The sequence below is a fragment of the Aquarana catesbeiana genome, linkage group LG02 (assembly GCF_042186555.1).
Source record: "Aquarana catesbeiana isolate 2022-GZ linkage group LG02, ASM4218655v1, whole genome shotgun sequence".
Classification (NCBI taxonomy): Eukaryota; Metazoa; Chordata; class Amphibia; order Anura; family Ranidae; genus Aquarana; species Aquarana catesbeiana.
This window is the reverse complement of record NC_133325.1, coordinates 326,277,981-326,291,894: the sequence shown is the minus strand read 5'-3', so window position 1 is coordinate 326,291,894 and position 13,914 is coordinate 326,277,981. Positions and strand designations below refer to the sequence as shown.

The following is a 13,914-nucleotide window of genomic DNA, read 5'->3' as shown; positions in this document are numbered from 1 at the left end:
GTATTTGTATTGTATTTTCGGACGACAACTATATTAACTAAATGAAAATAGTACGATCTGGAATCGTACAAGGAAAATTTCCGGGTATGTCCGATCGAATAATATCGGATGAACGGTCGTGAACGACTGTCGAAAGTAGTGTACACACGATCCAAATATCGTACGATCCTTCCTCGGACGACCGCTTTCGTACGATATTCAGATTGTGTGTACGGGCCATTAGTCCGTGGGTTTAATATTGAGCTGGCCCACCCTTTTCAGCTATAACAGCTTCAACTTTTCTGGGAAGACTGTCCCCAAGGTTTAGGAGTGTGTCTATGGAAATATTTGACCATTCTTCCAGGAGCGCATTTGTGAGGTCGGGCACTGATGTTGGACAAGAAGGCCTGGCTTGCAGTTAGCGCTCTAATTCATCCCAAAAGGTGTTTTCGGGTCTAGGTCAGGACTTTGTGCAGGCCAGTCAAATTCCTCCACCCCAAACTCGCTCATCCATGTCTTTATGGACCTTGCTTTCTGCACTGGTGCGCAGTCATGTTGGAATAGGAAGGGGCCTTCCCCAAACGGTTCCCACAAAGTTGGGAGCATGAAATGGTCCAAAATGTCTTAGTATGCTGACGCCTTAAGAGTTCTCTTCACTGGAACTAAGGGGTCAAGCCCCTGAAAAACAACCCCCACACCATAACCCACCTCCACCAAATGATTTGGACCAGTGCACAAAGCCAGATCCAGCAGATGGAATGAGGACAGTAAAAGAAGGGTGGGATCAGAAAAGACAGGATCAAACAGCCTTTTTACACAATGCAGAGGATTAACCCCTTAGGTTCCACAGAGAGTATAACAAGTATGCTTTACTGCATATACAAACTGATTTTACTGTTGTGGGTTTGGTAACATTAAGTTGACAACAAAACAGGGCAAAGTCCCACTCAATCCAATATCTAAAATTCTACATTTTACAGCCGTGGCCAAACGTTTTGAGGATGACACAAATATTACATTTTCACAAAGTCTGCTGCTTCAGTGTTTTTAGATCTTTTTGTCAAATGTTACTATGGTATACTGAAGTATAATTACAAGCATTTCATAAAAGTGTCAAAGGCTTTTATTGGCAATGACATTAAGTTTATGCAAAGAGTCAATATTTGCAGGGTTGACCCTTCTTTTTAAAGATCTCTGCCATTGGACCTGGCATGCTGTCAATCATCTTCTGGGCCACATCCTGACCGATGGCAGCCCATTCTTGCATAATCAATGCTTGGAGTTTGTCAGAATTTTTGTCGGGGGGGGGTTTGTTCACCTGCCTCTTGATAGGATTAAGGTCAGGAGAGTTTCCAGGCCATGGACCTAAAAATGTTTGTGTTTTGTTCCCCAAGCAACTTAGTTATCACTTGCTGGTAAAGGCATTGTTCGTCACCAGACTGTTCTTGGATGATTGGGAAAAGCTGCTCTTGGAGGAGGTTTTTGTACCATTCTTTATTCATGGCTGTGTTCTTAGACAAAATTGGAGGTGCCCACTCCCTTGGCTGAGAAGCAATCCCACACATGAATAGTCTCAGGATGCTTTACTGTTGGCATGACAGGACTGATGGTAGTACCCACCTTTTCTTCTCTGGACAAGGTTCTTTCCGGATACCATAAACTATCGGAAAGGGGATTCATCAGAGAAAAAGACTTCACTCCAGTTCTCAGCAGTCCAATCCCTGGTACCTTTTGAGGAATCAGTCTGTCCCTGATGTTTTTCCTGGACAGAAGTGGCTTATTTTCTGCCCTTGACACCAGGCCAGATGCACTCACACCTGCCTGCTGCCATTCCTGAGCAAGCTCTGCGCCGGTGGTGCCCTGAACCTGCAACTGATTCAACTATAGGAGACAGTCTGGGCGCTTGCTGGACTTTCTTGGGCGCCCTAAAGCATTCACAAATGCAGTGGAAATTTTTTTTTTTTTTTTTTGACAATGCCCATTCTTCTTCAGGTCCCAGACCAACAATACATATACTTCACAATGTCAATTTAAACCTATTCGAACGTATCGAATCGATTGTTTTTTAAATTCGAGATATGCTGCAAGAGGTCTAAGATTGGCATAAGGTTGGGTAGTGACGTCAGTGGTGAAGAAAGAGCAGTATGTCGTCCGCAAAAGCTGCAATGTTGTATTCTTTTTGGTGAGCTGCAATGCCCTTTAGTTTTAGGTTCTCTCTGATGCAACAAAGCAAGGGTTCTAGGGTTAGGATGTAGAGTATGGGCGAGAGAGGAAACCCTTGCCTAGTGCCATTATGGATAGGGAAGGCTTCGATAAGTGGCCGTTAACTCGGACTCTAGCTCTTGGATTCACATAAAGGGAGCCTATAAATGCACGCATCCCGCTCCCGAAACCAAGAGCCATCAGCGTCGCTTCCATATAGTCCCAGGCCACTCGATCGAACGTCTTCTCCGCAGCAAAATTATATTTTAATACCTAATGTTCTGGCAAATTTTTTATCGAAATTCTTAGTGGGTGCATATTTTAATCCTTGTTCCAGTACGTAAAACTCTTGGTCTGATAATACAACTTTACTAAGATTAAAAACACCTGCTAATTTTCTTTTTCCTTTTTTGTGTGAGTTAATTTTTTTGCCCCCTTCTGCACCCACGTTTCCATCATGTGGTGCGTTTTGGTTCATAGGTTGCCGCTGGTGAACTGCTGGGGGTCCTGGGGTATGGTTTGTAAGGTTCTATCCCCCCCCCCCCTTTCACTGGGCATCTCTAGTGTACTGGTGGTTTTAGTTCTTTCCTCTACCTCTCCCCCTAACCATCTTCACGTTTTGATATGGGATGTTGCCCTTTTCCCTGCTGAGAAAGAGAATAGCATCTTGGTCCTTGTAATTGAGCAGTTTGGCAATGGAAGTACAAGGAGGCGCTTCTGGCGTGGGCGAGCTACCATGCAGTGGGCCCGGTAGAGAAGGCAGATTCGCCATATGTTGCTATAAGACAAAAATTTTCCATGAAGACAGCCGGGTCGGGGACCTCTGCTCCACTCGGGAGGCTGATAAAGCATAGATTGAGGCAGGGTAGCCAGTCATCTTGCTTCTTGGTCAGTAGTTGCAGCTAGCACTGCACGTGCTCTTATAAGTGATGTAATGGATGCAGCGTGTACTCCACCCTCCCAATGCAGATCTCGATTTCAATCACCCTGGTCTTGAAGTTTATGGAGATCTTGGCAGATCATGAAGATGTCAATCTTGGTGGTTAAGGTCGCTTGGCAGGTAGAGATTGCCCCGGGGACCTTTGTTGTGTCATCCGCTGGAAGTTCCTAGTCAGGAGAGGAAGGTCCATCAACTTCCCCCGGAGTGTCCATCTCATGCCTTCAGAATTGTTCAAGCTTGGCACTGGCACCAGGAGCCTTGCAAGGAGGAAACATGGCAGGCTGAGAAAAAGAGCTCCTCGGGAAGTAACTCTGCGTGTGCAAGTGCAGAATAAACGAGACTGGATGGTTCGTAAGCAAAGCTCTCCTCACACGCATCCTACTCCAGGCCACGTAGCCCCTCGGGCTCCCTCTTATTAGTCTGTAACCAATGCATTTCAATGCCAATAGATGCAGGATATGTGGAAGTGGGCCAAAACACAAACCAGAATCTGTAGTAACTATTTTTATTATTAGAGATCCTTGAGCCTAATAATCAGAAAATGCAGTCACATGTACCCATCAATTTCACAACTTTATTTAATGCCAATTCCAAGGCTTTGATCTCATCAGGAATAAAACTATTATATCACTACCAGAAAGTCACTGTTCTGAACTAAGCGAGACGATAATGGAACAACAAAACCTAGGGCTTTTCTCTCCCCAGATATGAAGTGATGCAAAAGCAACAAGCAGCTATGCAACATGTATATACATGATAAAATAATCAAAACTAAGTAAAAGCAATTACCTTTGCTACCAGGGATGGATCTGCAGCAACCTCATCAAGAATCTTGATAAGATAGACTTTACATTTCTGCATGCAATTCTGATACTCCTCCTGCTCTTCAGAGGACACAGCATCACTCTCAATATCTTCTCCTTTTCTCTGGTATATCTTTGCAAATAAAAACAAGGAAACACCAAAATGAGAGCAAATTCAAGCTACATTTCAAATGCAAACCCAATCTTCCATTTTTTATTTCACAGTTTGTGTCTCTCCAGTTGTCGATCAAGCAAAATATATTTTATCATATAAAGTATATTTCTGCGTTTACATGAATCTCATCATACATTATTTTAAAACACAAATTTGAAGTCTAATAGATTACTAGTACTAGGAGCCTGAAATGATAACTTGAGTCTTATATGTGACACAATTATGAGAATTACCCACCCTTGCTATTAGGAACTGAAAAGTTTTGTTTGGACAGTTTGTTTAAAAAAAAAAAAAAAAAAAAGCTCAAATACTGCAGCAAGACTTTTAAATCAATGCTATACACAAAAAGTTTTAATGGCTACATCCAGACATGGCTAGGAGTTGCGTGGACAATACACATACATACCGATGCAAGATTCCAGTAAGAATCCACACTGTTAATAGCTTCCAAAGCTAGTATGGCATCATCAGACTTTCCCTCAAACATATCCATTTTAGCAAATGCAACACCAGCTTCATCTTCCAGATCTCTTACTTCGGACAACTGGATAAGGCAAAAATATATATATAAATTATATATTATTTGTAGCTTATAGCACTCACCAATTTGCAACATTACAGACAGGGAAGTAGCACATTGTTATTTTACTCTGTAATGACTGACTGGTTACAATCCAATATGAGTAAACAAGAACGGGTCTCCAGAATAAAGCAGAACTCCGGGATCAGCAAAAAAAAAATAAATCCACCATCAGTATACCACCCATTTGGCAGGGGCTAAAATCACCCCGCTAGCAGCCGAAAAGCACAGCACCGCTAAAAATAAGACAAAAGTAAAGTTAGCCCAATTTTTTTTTTTTTTAGAATGTGAAAGATAATGTTACGCCGAGTAAATTGATACCCAACGTGTCACGCTTCAAAATTGCGCCCGCTCGTGGAACGGCGACAAATTTTACCCTTAAAAATCTCAATAAGCGATGTTTAAAAAAATTCTACAGGTTGCATGTTTTGAGTTACAGAGGAGGTCTAGGGCTAGAGTTCTTGCTTTCGCTCTACCGATCGCAGGGATACCTCACATGTGTGGTTTGCACACCGTTTTCATATGCAGGCGCTACTCACGTATGCGTTCGCTTCTGCACGCGAGCTCGGCGCATTTAAAAAAATTAATTTTTTTTGTTATTTTACCTTTTGTTTTTTTAACGGTGTAAAAATAAAAAAGTGTCACTTTTATTTCTATTACACGGGATGTAAACATCCCTTGTAACAGAAAAAAAGCATGACTCTACCTCTTAAATATGATATGAGATCTGGGGTCAAAAAGAGCTCAGATCTCATATTTACACTAAAATGCAATAAAAATAAATAAATAAAATTGTCATTTAAAAAAAGGATTTAAAAAAATGGTCCTTTAAAAAGGTATGGGCGGAAGTGACATTTTAACATCGCTTCCGCCCTGCAGTGTCATGGAGACAGGTGGGGGCCATCTTCCTCTCAGTCGTTTTCATGCACAGCCAGTGAGAGGACTGGATCGCCTCCGCTGCTGCCGACAGCTCCGGTAAACGGCGGAGGGCATGGGAGCATGGCGGGGGCCCCTCTCCCACCGCCAATAAAAGTGATCTCGCGGCGAATCCACCACAGAGACCACTTTTATCTTATAGCCGACCGCCGGACGAACACGAGGATACTGGGGTTATGGCAGCTAGCTGTTGCCCCTACAACGATATCCGTCCTGCTCCACCCCTGAACCCCTCCTGCTCATTTTTCCCACCGCTGTACCCTCCTGTTCATCTGCTCCACCGCTGTACCCTCTTTTCATCTATGATATGTAGAGTGGTGAAAGGAAGCAGAGCTGAGACATCTACCTATCCTGGCACACTCATCCTGCTGATCCACCTCTCACATCCAGCCCACGTACTTTAAGTGATGTCACATACAAGTATCTGGAATGGATGCACAATGATGAGCTCAGGTCAGGGGCATTTTCTTTAAGCAGTGCGCCCTTCGTGCAGGATCATAAGTTGGGCCCCCACAGCTGAGAAACTGTGGTTGGGTGCGACTTCCATTGTGCTGACTACTGGCTGTGGCTTAAAGGGACACAGAGTGCAGGGGTTCAGTAGTAAGTGAGGCAAAAGGTTCAGAAATAATTTCAACCAAGTTCCCAGAAACTCAACAGCGACGCCACAAACTGTCACCTGATTGGTAGTGGCAACCAAGAGAGTCATCTTCCTCTACATGGTGGAGGGGGCTAGCAGGACTGATTGGCTTTAGTAGTGGCCAAGACAGTCGTCCTCCTGGAAACAGGGACCGCGCCACCCCCCCCCCCCCCCCCAGCAGAACTGCACCCAATCTCTTCCCCATCACAAAAGCCGACTAAGTCTGCCAGTGTATTGTCCGTTCCTTTCAGGTGGATGCCTGATATAGAGCTTATGTTTGGTTCCGCCCATAGTAGGATTGTTTCCATCAACCTCATCAAGCTTAGGGACTTTGTCCCTCCCTGCCTGTTTAGGTATGCCACAGTTGTGGCGTTGTCAGATTGTATTCTTACGTCTCTCCCCTCTATTGCTGATTTGAATGCTTTTAATGCTTCTTCCGCAGCTTTTAGCTCCCTCAAGTTTGAGGAGGCTTGGGACCATCTGGGACTCCATTTTCCCTGTGCGAAAAGGTCCTCCATGTTTGCCCCCCAGCCTAGGGCGCTGGCGTCGGTGGTGATCCTGACAGGGACGGATTGAGTCCATTTGCACCCTTCGATGTATCGAAGTGGATGGTCCATTGGAGTGTTTGTTTGACCGTGGTCAGAACAGGAATGGATTTGTCTAGGGATGAGTGGTTGCCATCCCACTGGGACAGAATGTATTTTTGTAGTGGTCTCATGTGGATATGTGCCCATGTGACGGCTGGTATTGAAGCAGTCATTAGACCTAAAACTGCCATTCCCTGTCTGATTGTAATGGCGTTGGTCCCTGTTAGAGAGGTTACTGCCTGCGTTATCTTTTCTTCTGTTAGGAAGATGTTGGTCAGTCTGGAATCCAACACATATCCCAGATACACCAATCTCTGGCTTGGGGTCATCTGTGATTTTTCTGCATTCACTATCCATCCCAAGTTCTGTAGGTAGGACATACTTGTGCGCAAGTTGATCTCTAGGGTCTCTGCTGAGTCGGCAATGAAGAGTAGATCGTCTAGATATGGTATGATGCCAATACCTTGTTGTCTTAGACCCTTTAGTGCTTCTGCCATTAGCTTTGAAAAGATTCTGGGTGCCGAAGAGATGCCGAAAGGGAGAGCTGTATATTGCAGGTGCAGAGTGGTAGCTGGCCCTTTTATTGCCAACCTCAGGAATTTTTTATGCTCCTCTTATGGGGACATGTAGGTAAGCATCCTGTAGGTCTATTGTCGCCATAAATGACTCCCGAGGAAGGATGTTTCTGACCGAACAAATAGACTTAATTCCAAACCATTTGTATTTTATTCCTCTGTTGAGTGGTTTGAGGTTCAGTATGAGCCTTAGTTTGCCTGATGTTTTTTTCCTTGCAAAAATATGTGAATAAAAACCCTTTGTTCCTCTTCTTGAGGTACATGGCGAATCACTTTCTGATGTAGAAGATTCTCTAGTGACTCTAGAAAGGCCTTTGCTCACTCTTTTTCTTTTGGTAGCGTGGTTACTGTGTACTTGGTTTGGGGGGCAGGTGGAAAAATCTATCGCATAGCCATCCGTTAACGTGCGTATGATGCATTTGTTTTTTGTTGCTTCCCTCCATTGGTGGGAAAAAGCTGCGAGTCTGCCCCCCACCTGATGGCAGTCATTGTTTTTTGGGTTAGGGGGCTTGAGGATGAATTCATCCTTGCCTTTCTTATTTTGTTGTCCCCAACGCTTCTTCCCATTGTACCTGGCCCCCGGTTTATTGCATTTTTTGAACTGCCGAAAGGGCGCCTTCCCTTGCTTCTTTTAGGTTTGGGGAAACCCCTTGTTTTTTGCTGCAATTCTATCTAGTACCGTTTCAAGTTCAGGCCCAAACAGTAGGTCTCCAGTGAACGGAATTCCACACAGCCTGTTCTTAGACGAGATGTCGCTTTCCCAAGATTTCAGCCACAGGGCTCTTCGCGCTGAGTTGAGTATCGCTCTGGCTCTTGAATAGATTGACAGTTTCAGCTTAAGCATCTGCTAGAAAGGCTGCCGCTCTGGTCAATGTAGGGATGGTCTTTATTAATTTTTCCCTAGGAGTGGCATTTTCCAGAAGTTCCTGCAGCTGGGTTAGCCATATTAGCAAGGTGTGGGGACTGTGCAGGTGGAAGTTATTGCTGGGTTTAGGTTCCCCGCCCCTGCTTCCCAGGCTCTCTTTAGAAGGGCTTCTATTTTCTTGTCCATGGGGTTGCTTAAAGTACCTGCATCGTCAAAGGCTAAATCAGATTTATTTGTAACTTGCCAGAGACGCATCTACTTTCGGGCATTTAGCCCAGGTTTTGATATCTGTTTCTGCAAACGGATATCTGCGTTTGACCGCCTCTGGTATGAAGAGTTTCTTCTCTGGGTCTGCCCCTTCTTTGTTGACGATATCTTGGAGAGTCTGGTGTACAGGGAATATTCTAGGCTTCCTGGGTTGTAGCCCTTTGTACATCTTGTCGTGTAGTTTGAGCTCTGCGGCTTTTGTCTCTTTAATGACCAGCGTGTCAGCTATGGCCTGAGGGAAATAGATTGCCTTCTGAGTCTGGATCTTCCTCCTCTGATTCTGAGCAGAGTCCGTCCTCCGATTTGGATTGTTCGGATTCCTCCAAGTCCTCCTCTTGTTCCTGCTTTTTTTCTGTTCCCTATTGCCTGAAGGAACGCATGTCTCACTGGTAGATGGGGTACTGGCATCGGCATTTGCTGGTGCTTCCTATCTCTCAATTGCTGAGCACAGTGGTGCCATGGTGCTCTTAATCTCTTTTTTTAAAAGAGGTGAGCAGATCTCTCAGGTAACCTTGTGACTCCTTGGCCACCATTTTGTCTATGCATTTTTGGCATAATGGTTTTTTCCATTCTGGTGAAAACCGATGGCTGCACGACGCACATGCTTTGCTGCTTTTGGTTTTCTTTTCCTCTGGGGTCCTTGCCTGAAATCAAGCATAAAGAGACCCTCGTGAGGAAATGAGGCTAAAGACTGCATTTTTAGGAGTAGTTTTTGCAGTAAGGTTTAAGACAAAGTGACCCTGGAGTATTCTGGCTTACCTTGGAGCTGTCCTGGCTTGCAGGATCTGCAGGGCAGGGTCGAGAAGCATCCGACATGGACAGCCACCCGGAGCCTCTGTTTGGAGAGGCTTTTTAACTGCTTCCTGCTTAAGCTCCGGCCCCACCCCCAGCTGACCCCGTGCAGGATGGTGGATGCACCTGCACATACTACAGTTGCTGATGACCTCCTTCCTGAAATTTCATAAGGGAGGGGGACTCTGCTGTTTTTTTTTTTTAAATGTCCCTGCTGCCCGGAAGTGATGTCACCCTTCCTGCCGCTCTATAATCTTTCCTAGTAATCTCTTGGGACTCCGGGAAAATGGCCGCTGACCGGAAACATGTGACCAGAAGTGGCGACGCCGCCATCTTGTTACACCCAGCCGGGCCTCCACGAGGAGGGGCTCTTCCGCAGAATGCGGTGGAACGCTGAGGTCGGCAGCGAGAAGAGGGGCAAACGGGCGGGCTGGCGGACGGACAAACGGGCGGGCTGGCGGACGGACAAACGGGCGGTAGGTGACCAGATGAAAGTAAGAAAACTGACACCTACCACGCTATGCCGTCTGTGGGATCCTGGTGCGGTCAGGAGTCAGGAGGATTACTGCCATGGGTTGATTTAACAGCATGTCCCTTCAGCCTGTAGTGTGGGGAGAAAAATGCCAGTGCATTTGTATCAGCTTGAGGGGATGATTGCAGACCCCTCTGTAGGGGTGAAATCTCAGGCAGAGCAAAGTCTTTTGCTTCTCTTGCTCGCCCTCCCAAGGCCCGCTGGGCTGGATGGGATGCTGGCAGGGGGTCTCCTGCAGGTAGTACAAAGACAGGTTTTAAAATAACAAACGTTTCTTTGCGGCTCCTGTGGGTCCGGAGGAGACACAAACAACTGAGGCACGCAGGTAAGACTGTGAAATTTATAATGGTGGACTAATGTGTTTCCTGTTTCAGGGAGGAGGAGCCTATCTCTGATGCTGCCCTGGAAGACGATTCAAGAAGAAATCCTACTGTGTAAACTACCTAACCGCTTATATATAATGCATATTGTTATGTTCAAACGAAAACACAATCCTGTGCAAAACCTGCAACACAAAATGACATTTCTGTGCAAAAAAAATCCAACATATATGCCTCCGCTGCACCCTATGCATTGGGAGCTCCCTCCAGGTACCTTACCCACGCCAGGAGAAAAATAAAAAATTGCTAGGACCAAAAGATCCCAGCAAGGAGCTAGGTCCTGACTAGAAAGGGAAAAAAAAAAAAAAAAAAAAAAAAAAAAAAAAAAACACACACCACACCGAATACCTAGAGCATGGCCCATGGGGCATAGCCAAGTTTAAAGCTCTGCCTAGTCCTACTCCTGCACAGGCGATATAACCTAATGGTCAAGATTAAGGAGGTGCTGTGCCTGTTGACGAACAAAGGAAAATTTAGTACTTGTATGCATTTTCAGGTTCACTTTAAAGTCAATTTCTTGCAGATGAATTTAACCTCCCTGGCGGTATGATTATTTCGGATTTTAGGTGCTGAAAGCAGTACCATTATTTTGCATGGAAATTTGGCGTTTTATATTGTAGGTCTGTAAATCTTAACAATAACACACTTAAGTCTGTCCAAACCAGAGTCTAGTAGATATCCCGGGTATGATAAAGTTTGAAACACAAAAACATAAATTATAATATAATAAATAAAAATAAATAATTAAAAAAAAAAAAAAAATAGTAATAAAATAAAATTTCCCCACAATTCACTATCGCTCAATTCTGCAAGTGTTCTAATTTACTATCGCTGTTTTCTAGATGGTCTAAAGCCACTTTTGACGTAAAGGGACGCTTTTTGGTTGCTATGGACAATCTCCAGTTTACAGGCAGAAAGAACAGTATATATCATAAAACTGCATGCAGGGCATGGGCCAAAGCACTGGGGACAAAAAGGGATGTGAAATTATTTCATACAGTACTGTAATCTCTAAGATTACAGTACTGTGTTATGATTTTTACTTTTTTTTAATTTGCCGCCAGGCTCCGCCCCCGTGCGTCGCCTGGCGGCTCGCAGGGAACGGAGCTTGGCACGGAGAGGCTTCGGAGGAGGACGGAGCCCTCGGACACTGCGGGGGACATCGCAGGATCCAGGGGACAAGGTAAGTAACGCTGCCCCAGGATCCTGCAATGCGATCCCGAGTGTGGCTCGGGGTTACCGCTAATGGTACTGAATTTTAATCCCGAGCCACACTCGGGAAAACCGCCAGGGAGGTTAAGGGGGGGGGGGGGGGGGCACACAATTGACATAGCTTTATGAAGACAAGGCAACACAGCCATAGCACTCATTTTATCAGGACAAGCAGGCTGAAGAATTTTTATTTCATGCAGTTCAAGATAGGAATTATTACCATTTGTAAAACTGAAGCTACAACGTACAAATGAAAACTGCATCCTTATCCCATTCATATACCTTAATATCTCTGCTGTGGAAATGTTTGAAAAGTGGGTCAATTGGCTCCGGTATGCTCCTCTTCTGTCGGATCACATCTAGCAGTGGCAATACTTTCTTCCAGTAGTGAATGCATCGGACCATATAATCTCTCTGATCATAGAAGGAATTCAAACTGCTCCCCTGAAGTAACAGAAACAAGTTATGTTGTGCAATGCAACCAGTTTACTTGGTTGATGTAATATACATGCAATTATTCAGTAATAATAATAATAATTACAAACACACACTTACAGTAGTGCTGAGACTCCTTGACCAGTGTATGAGAAGGGCAGGCTGCAGACCATGCTTTTCCAGGGCTCGCAGTGTGTTAAGCTCATGCTGAATCACAAGTCGAAGTTTAGCCGAAGATCCAGGCCTGGATTTAGAAATGTAATTTAGCAATGTTTAGTGACACTAAATGAAATGCTTATTAAAAAAAAAAAAAAAAAAAAAAAAAAAAAACATACAACACGACACACCATAGGCAATCTACCTGTAATTTATTAATGAAATTATTTTACTGCACTTCTGCCTCCTTGTAGCACCCTTCATGAGCTCTAGGTCCTCTTTTCCTCTTAAATTCATTTTTTTTAAAAATCTGTGCAAATGAGTTGCAGTCATGTGCACTATTCTATGCATGACCAACCCCAAAGACCATGGAGAACAAATATGGCCACCCTCTAGCAGGAAGTCTAATCACAGTAGGGAAAGGGGAAAAAAAAAAATTAAAAGGAAATTGGGAGGAGGCCAAGAGCAATAGAAGCTAGTTTCTTTGAATTAAAATTAAATACTTTAATATATATTTTTTTTTAAACCAGGGTTTAGCATCACTAATATACAGAAACGTTTACGACAAAAAAAAAAAAAAAAAAAAAAAAAAAACACACACACGTTCCTTACTGGGCTGTTTTATGAATAAGGCTGTAGACAGCGTCCCACCATGACCCTTGTTTGTCTGTAAATAGCTGCTTGCAGATTGGCATAGGTAAGCAACGAGGCTGATGGCGGTCAGTTGATGAATTATTTTGCAACTGAAGGTGACTTGTGTATATAACTGCTAGCAAAAATACCTAAAAAGAAAAAAAAAAAAAAAAAAAAAAATTGTTAGCTTTCTATGGGTTAACTTGTCAAACTTGCTTCGCTCACAGACCCAATGTATATCTTGCCTGCCTACAGCAGGAACTACTATACTTTGCACTCCCCGACAGTTGACATTTCCACTACGGAGCCAATTACAATTTTTTTTCCAACTTTAGATACATGAACAAAATCTATATAGGCTCTCTGGGATGCATATACATGGGCATTTTAAAAATCTAAATAGGTTTATTTCTTTATGCAGCCATGGTAAAAAACACAATTTCCTCAACATCAGAATGTTAAGAGTCTTGAATTGCACACAAAAACATACCAAAAAAAAAAAAAAAAAAAAAAAGGTAAAAAACACAGAAGTTTAGTGTATCGCTCAAGAAACAGATTACCTGCCCTGCTGCTCGACTGCCTCTGTGTGTAGATCTGGCAACAGAGGTACAGTATATAGGAAATAAAGAGGCTGGATGGCTGCACTCCGATACAGTCTCTACAGTCTCTTTATTCCAATAAAAGCAATATCATACAGCAATAGTAGGTGAACAGCAACCAGCTGATGCGTTTCACACCAACATCTGGTGCTTAATCATTGCTAATAGGAATAAAAGCGATACAATTTTTTTTTTTTTTTTTTTTTTTTTTTTTTACAGGGACGGTGTAAAAAATAATTAAAACGTAAAATTAAAAAATTAAAGTGCACCGTCCCTCTGTGCTCGCACGCAGAAGCATACGCAAGTCACACTCGCATATGTAAACAGTGTGCAAACCACACGTAAGGTATCGCTGCGATAGTTAGAGCAAGAGCAATAATTCCAGCAAAAGCTCTCCTCTGACTCAAAACTGGTAACCTGTAGAAACTTCGCCTATGGAGATTTATGGGTCAAAGTTTGTCTCCATTCCATGAGTGGGCGCAAATTTTGAAACATGTTGGGTATCAATTTACTTAGCGTGACATTATCTTTCACAATAGAGAGAGGGGAAAAAAAAAAAATCTGGTTAACTTTACTGATGGTCCTTAAGTGGTCAAGCACCAGATGGTGTGAAACGCGTCGGCTGGTTA

The 13,914-nt window shown here is 43.7% G+C and overlaps 1 protein-coding gene across 1 annotated transcript in view; it reads right to left on the bottom strand.

The window, feature by feature from the left end:
• LOC141127921 (E3 SUMO-protein ligase RanBP2-like) overlaps nucleotides 1–13,914 on the bottom strand; it is a 157,501-nt gene that overhangs the window by 109,246 nt on the left and 34,341 nt on the right. Inside the window, exons 11-15 of the mRNA XM_073614806.1 lie at nucleotides 12,666–12,835; nucleotides 12,018–12,141; nucleotides 11,745–11,906; nucleotides 4,506–4,643; nucleotides 3,911–4,057 (exon numbers count right to left, since the gene is read on the bottom strand). Of these exons, the coding sequence (XP_073470907.1) occupies nucleotides 3,911–4,057; nucleotides 4,506–4,643; nucleotides 11,745–11,906; nucleotides 12,018–12,141; nucleotides 12,666–12,835 (741 nt within the window). The remainder of the gene's footprint in view (nucleotides 1–3,910; nucleotides 4,058–4,505; nucleotides 4,644–11,744; nucleotides 11,907–12,017; nucleotides 12,142–12,665; nucleotides 12,836–13,914) is intronic.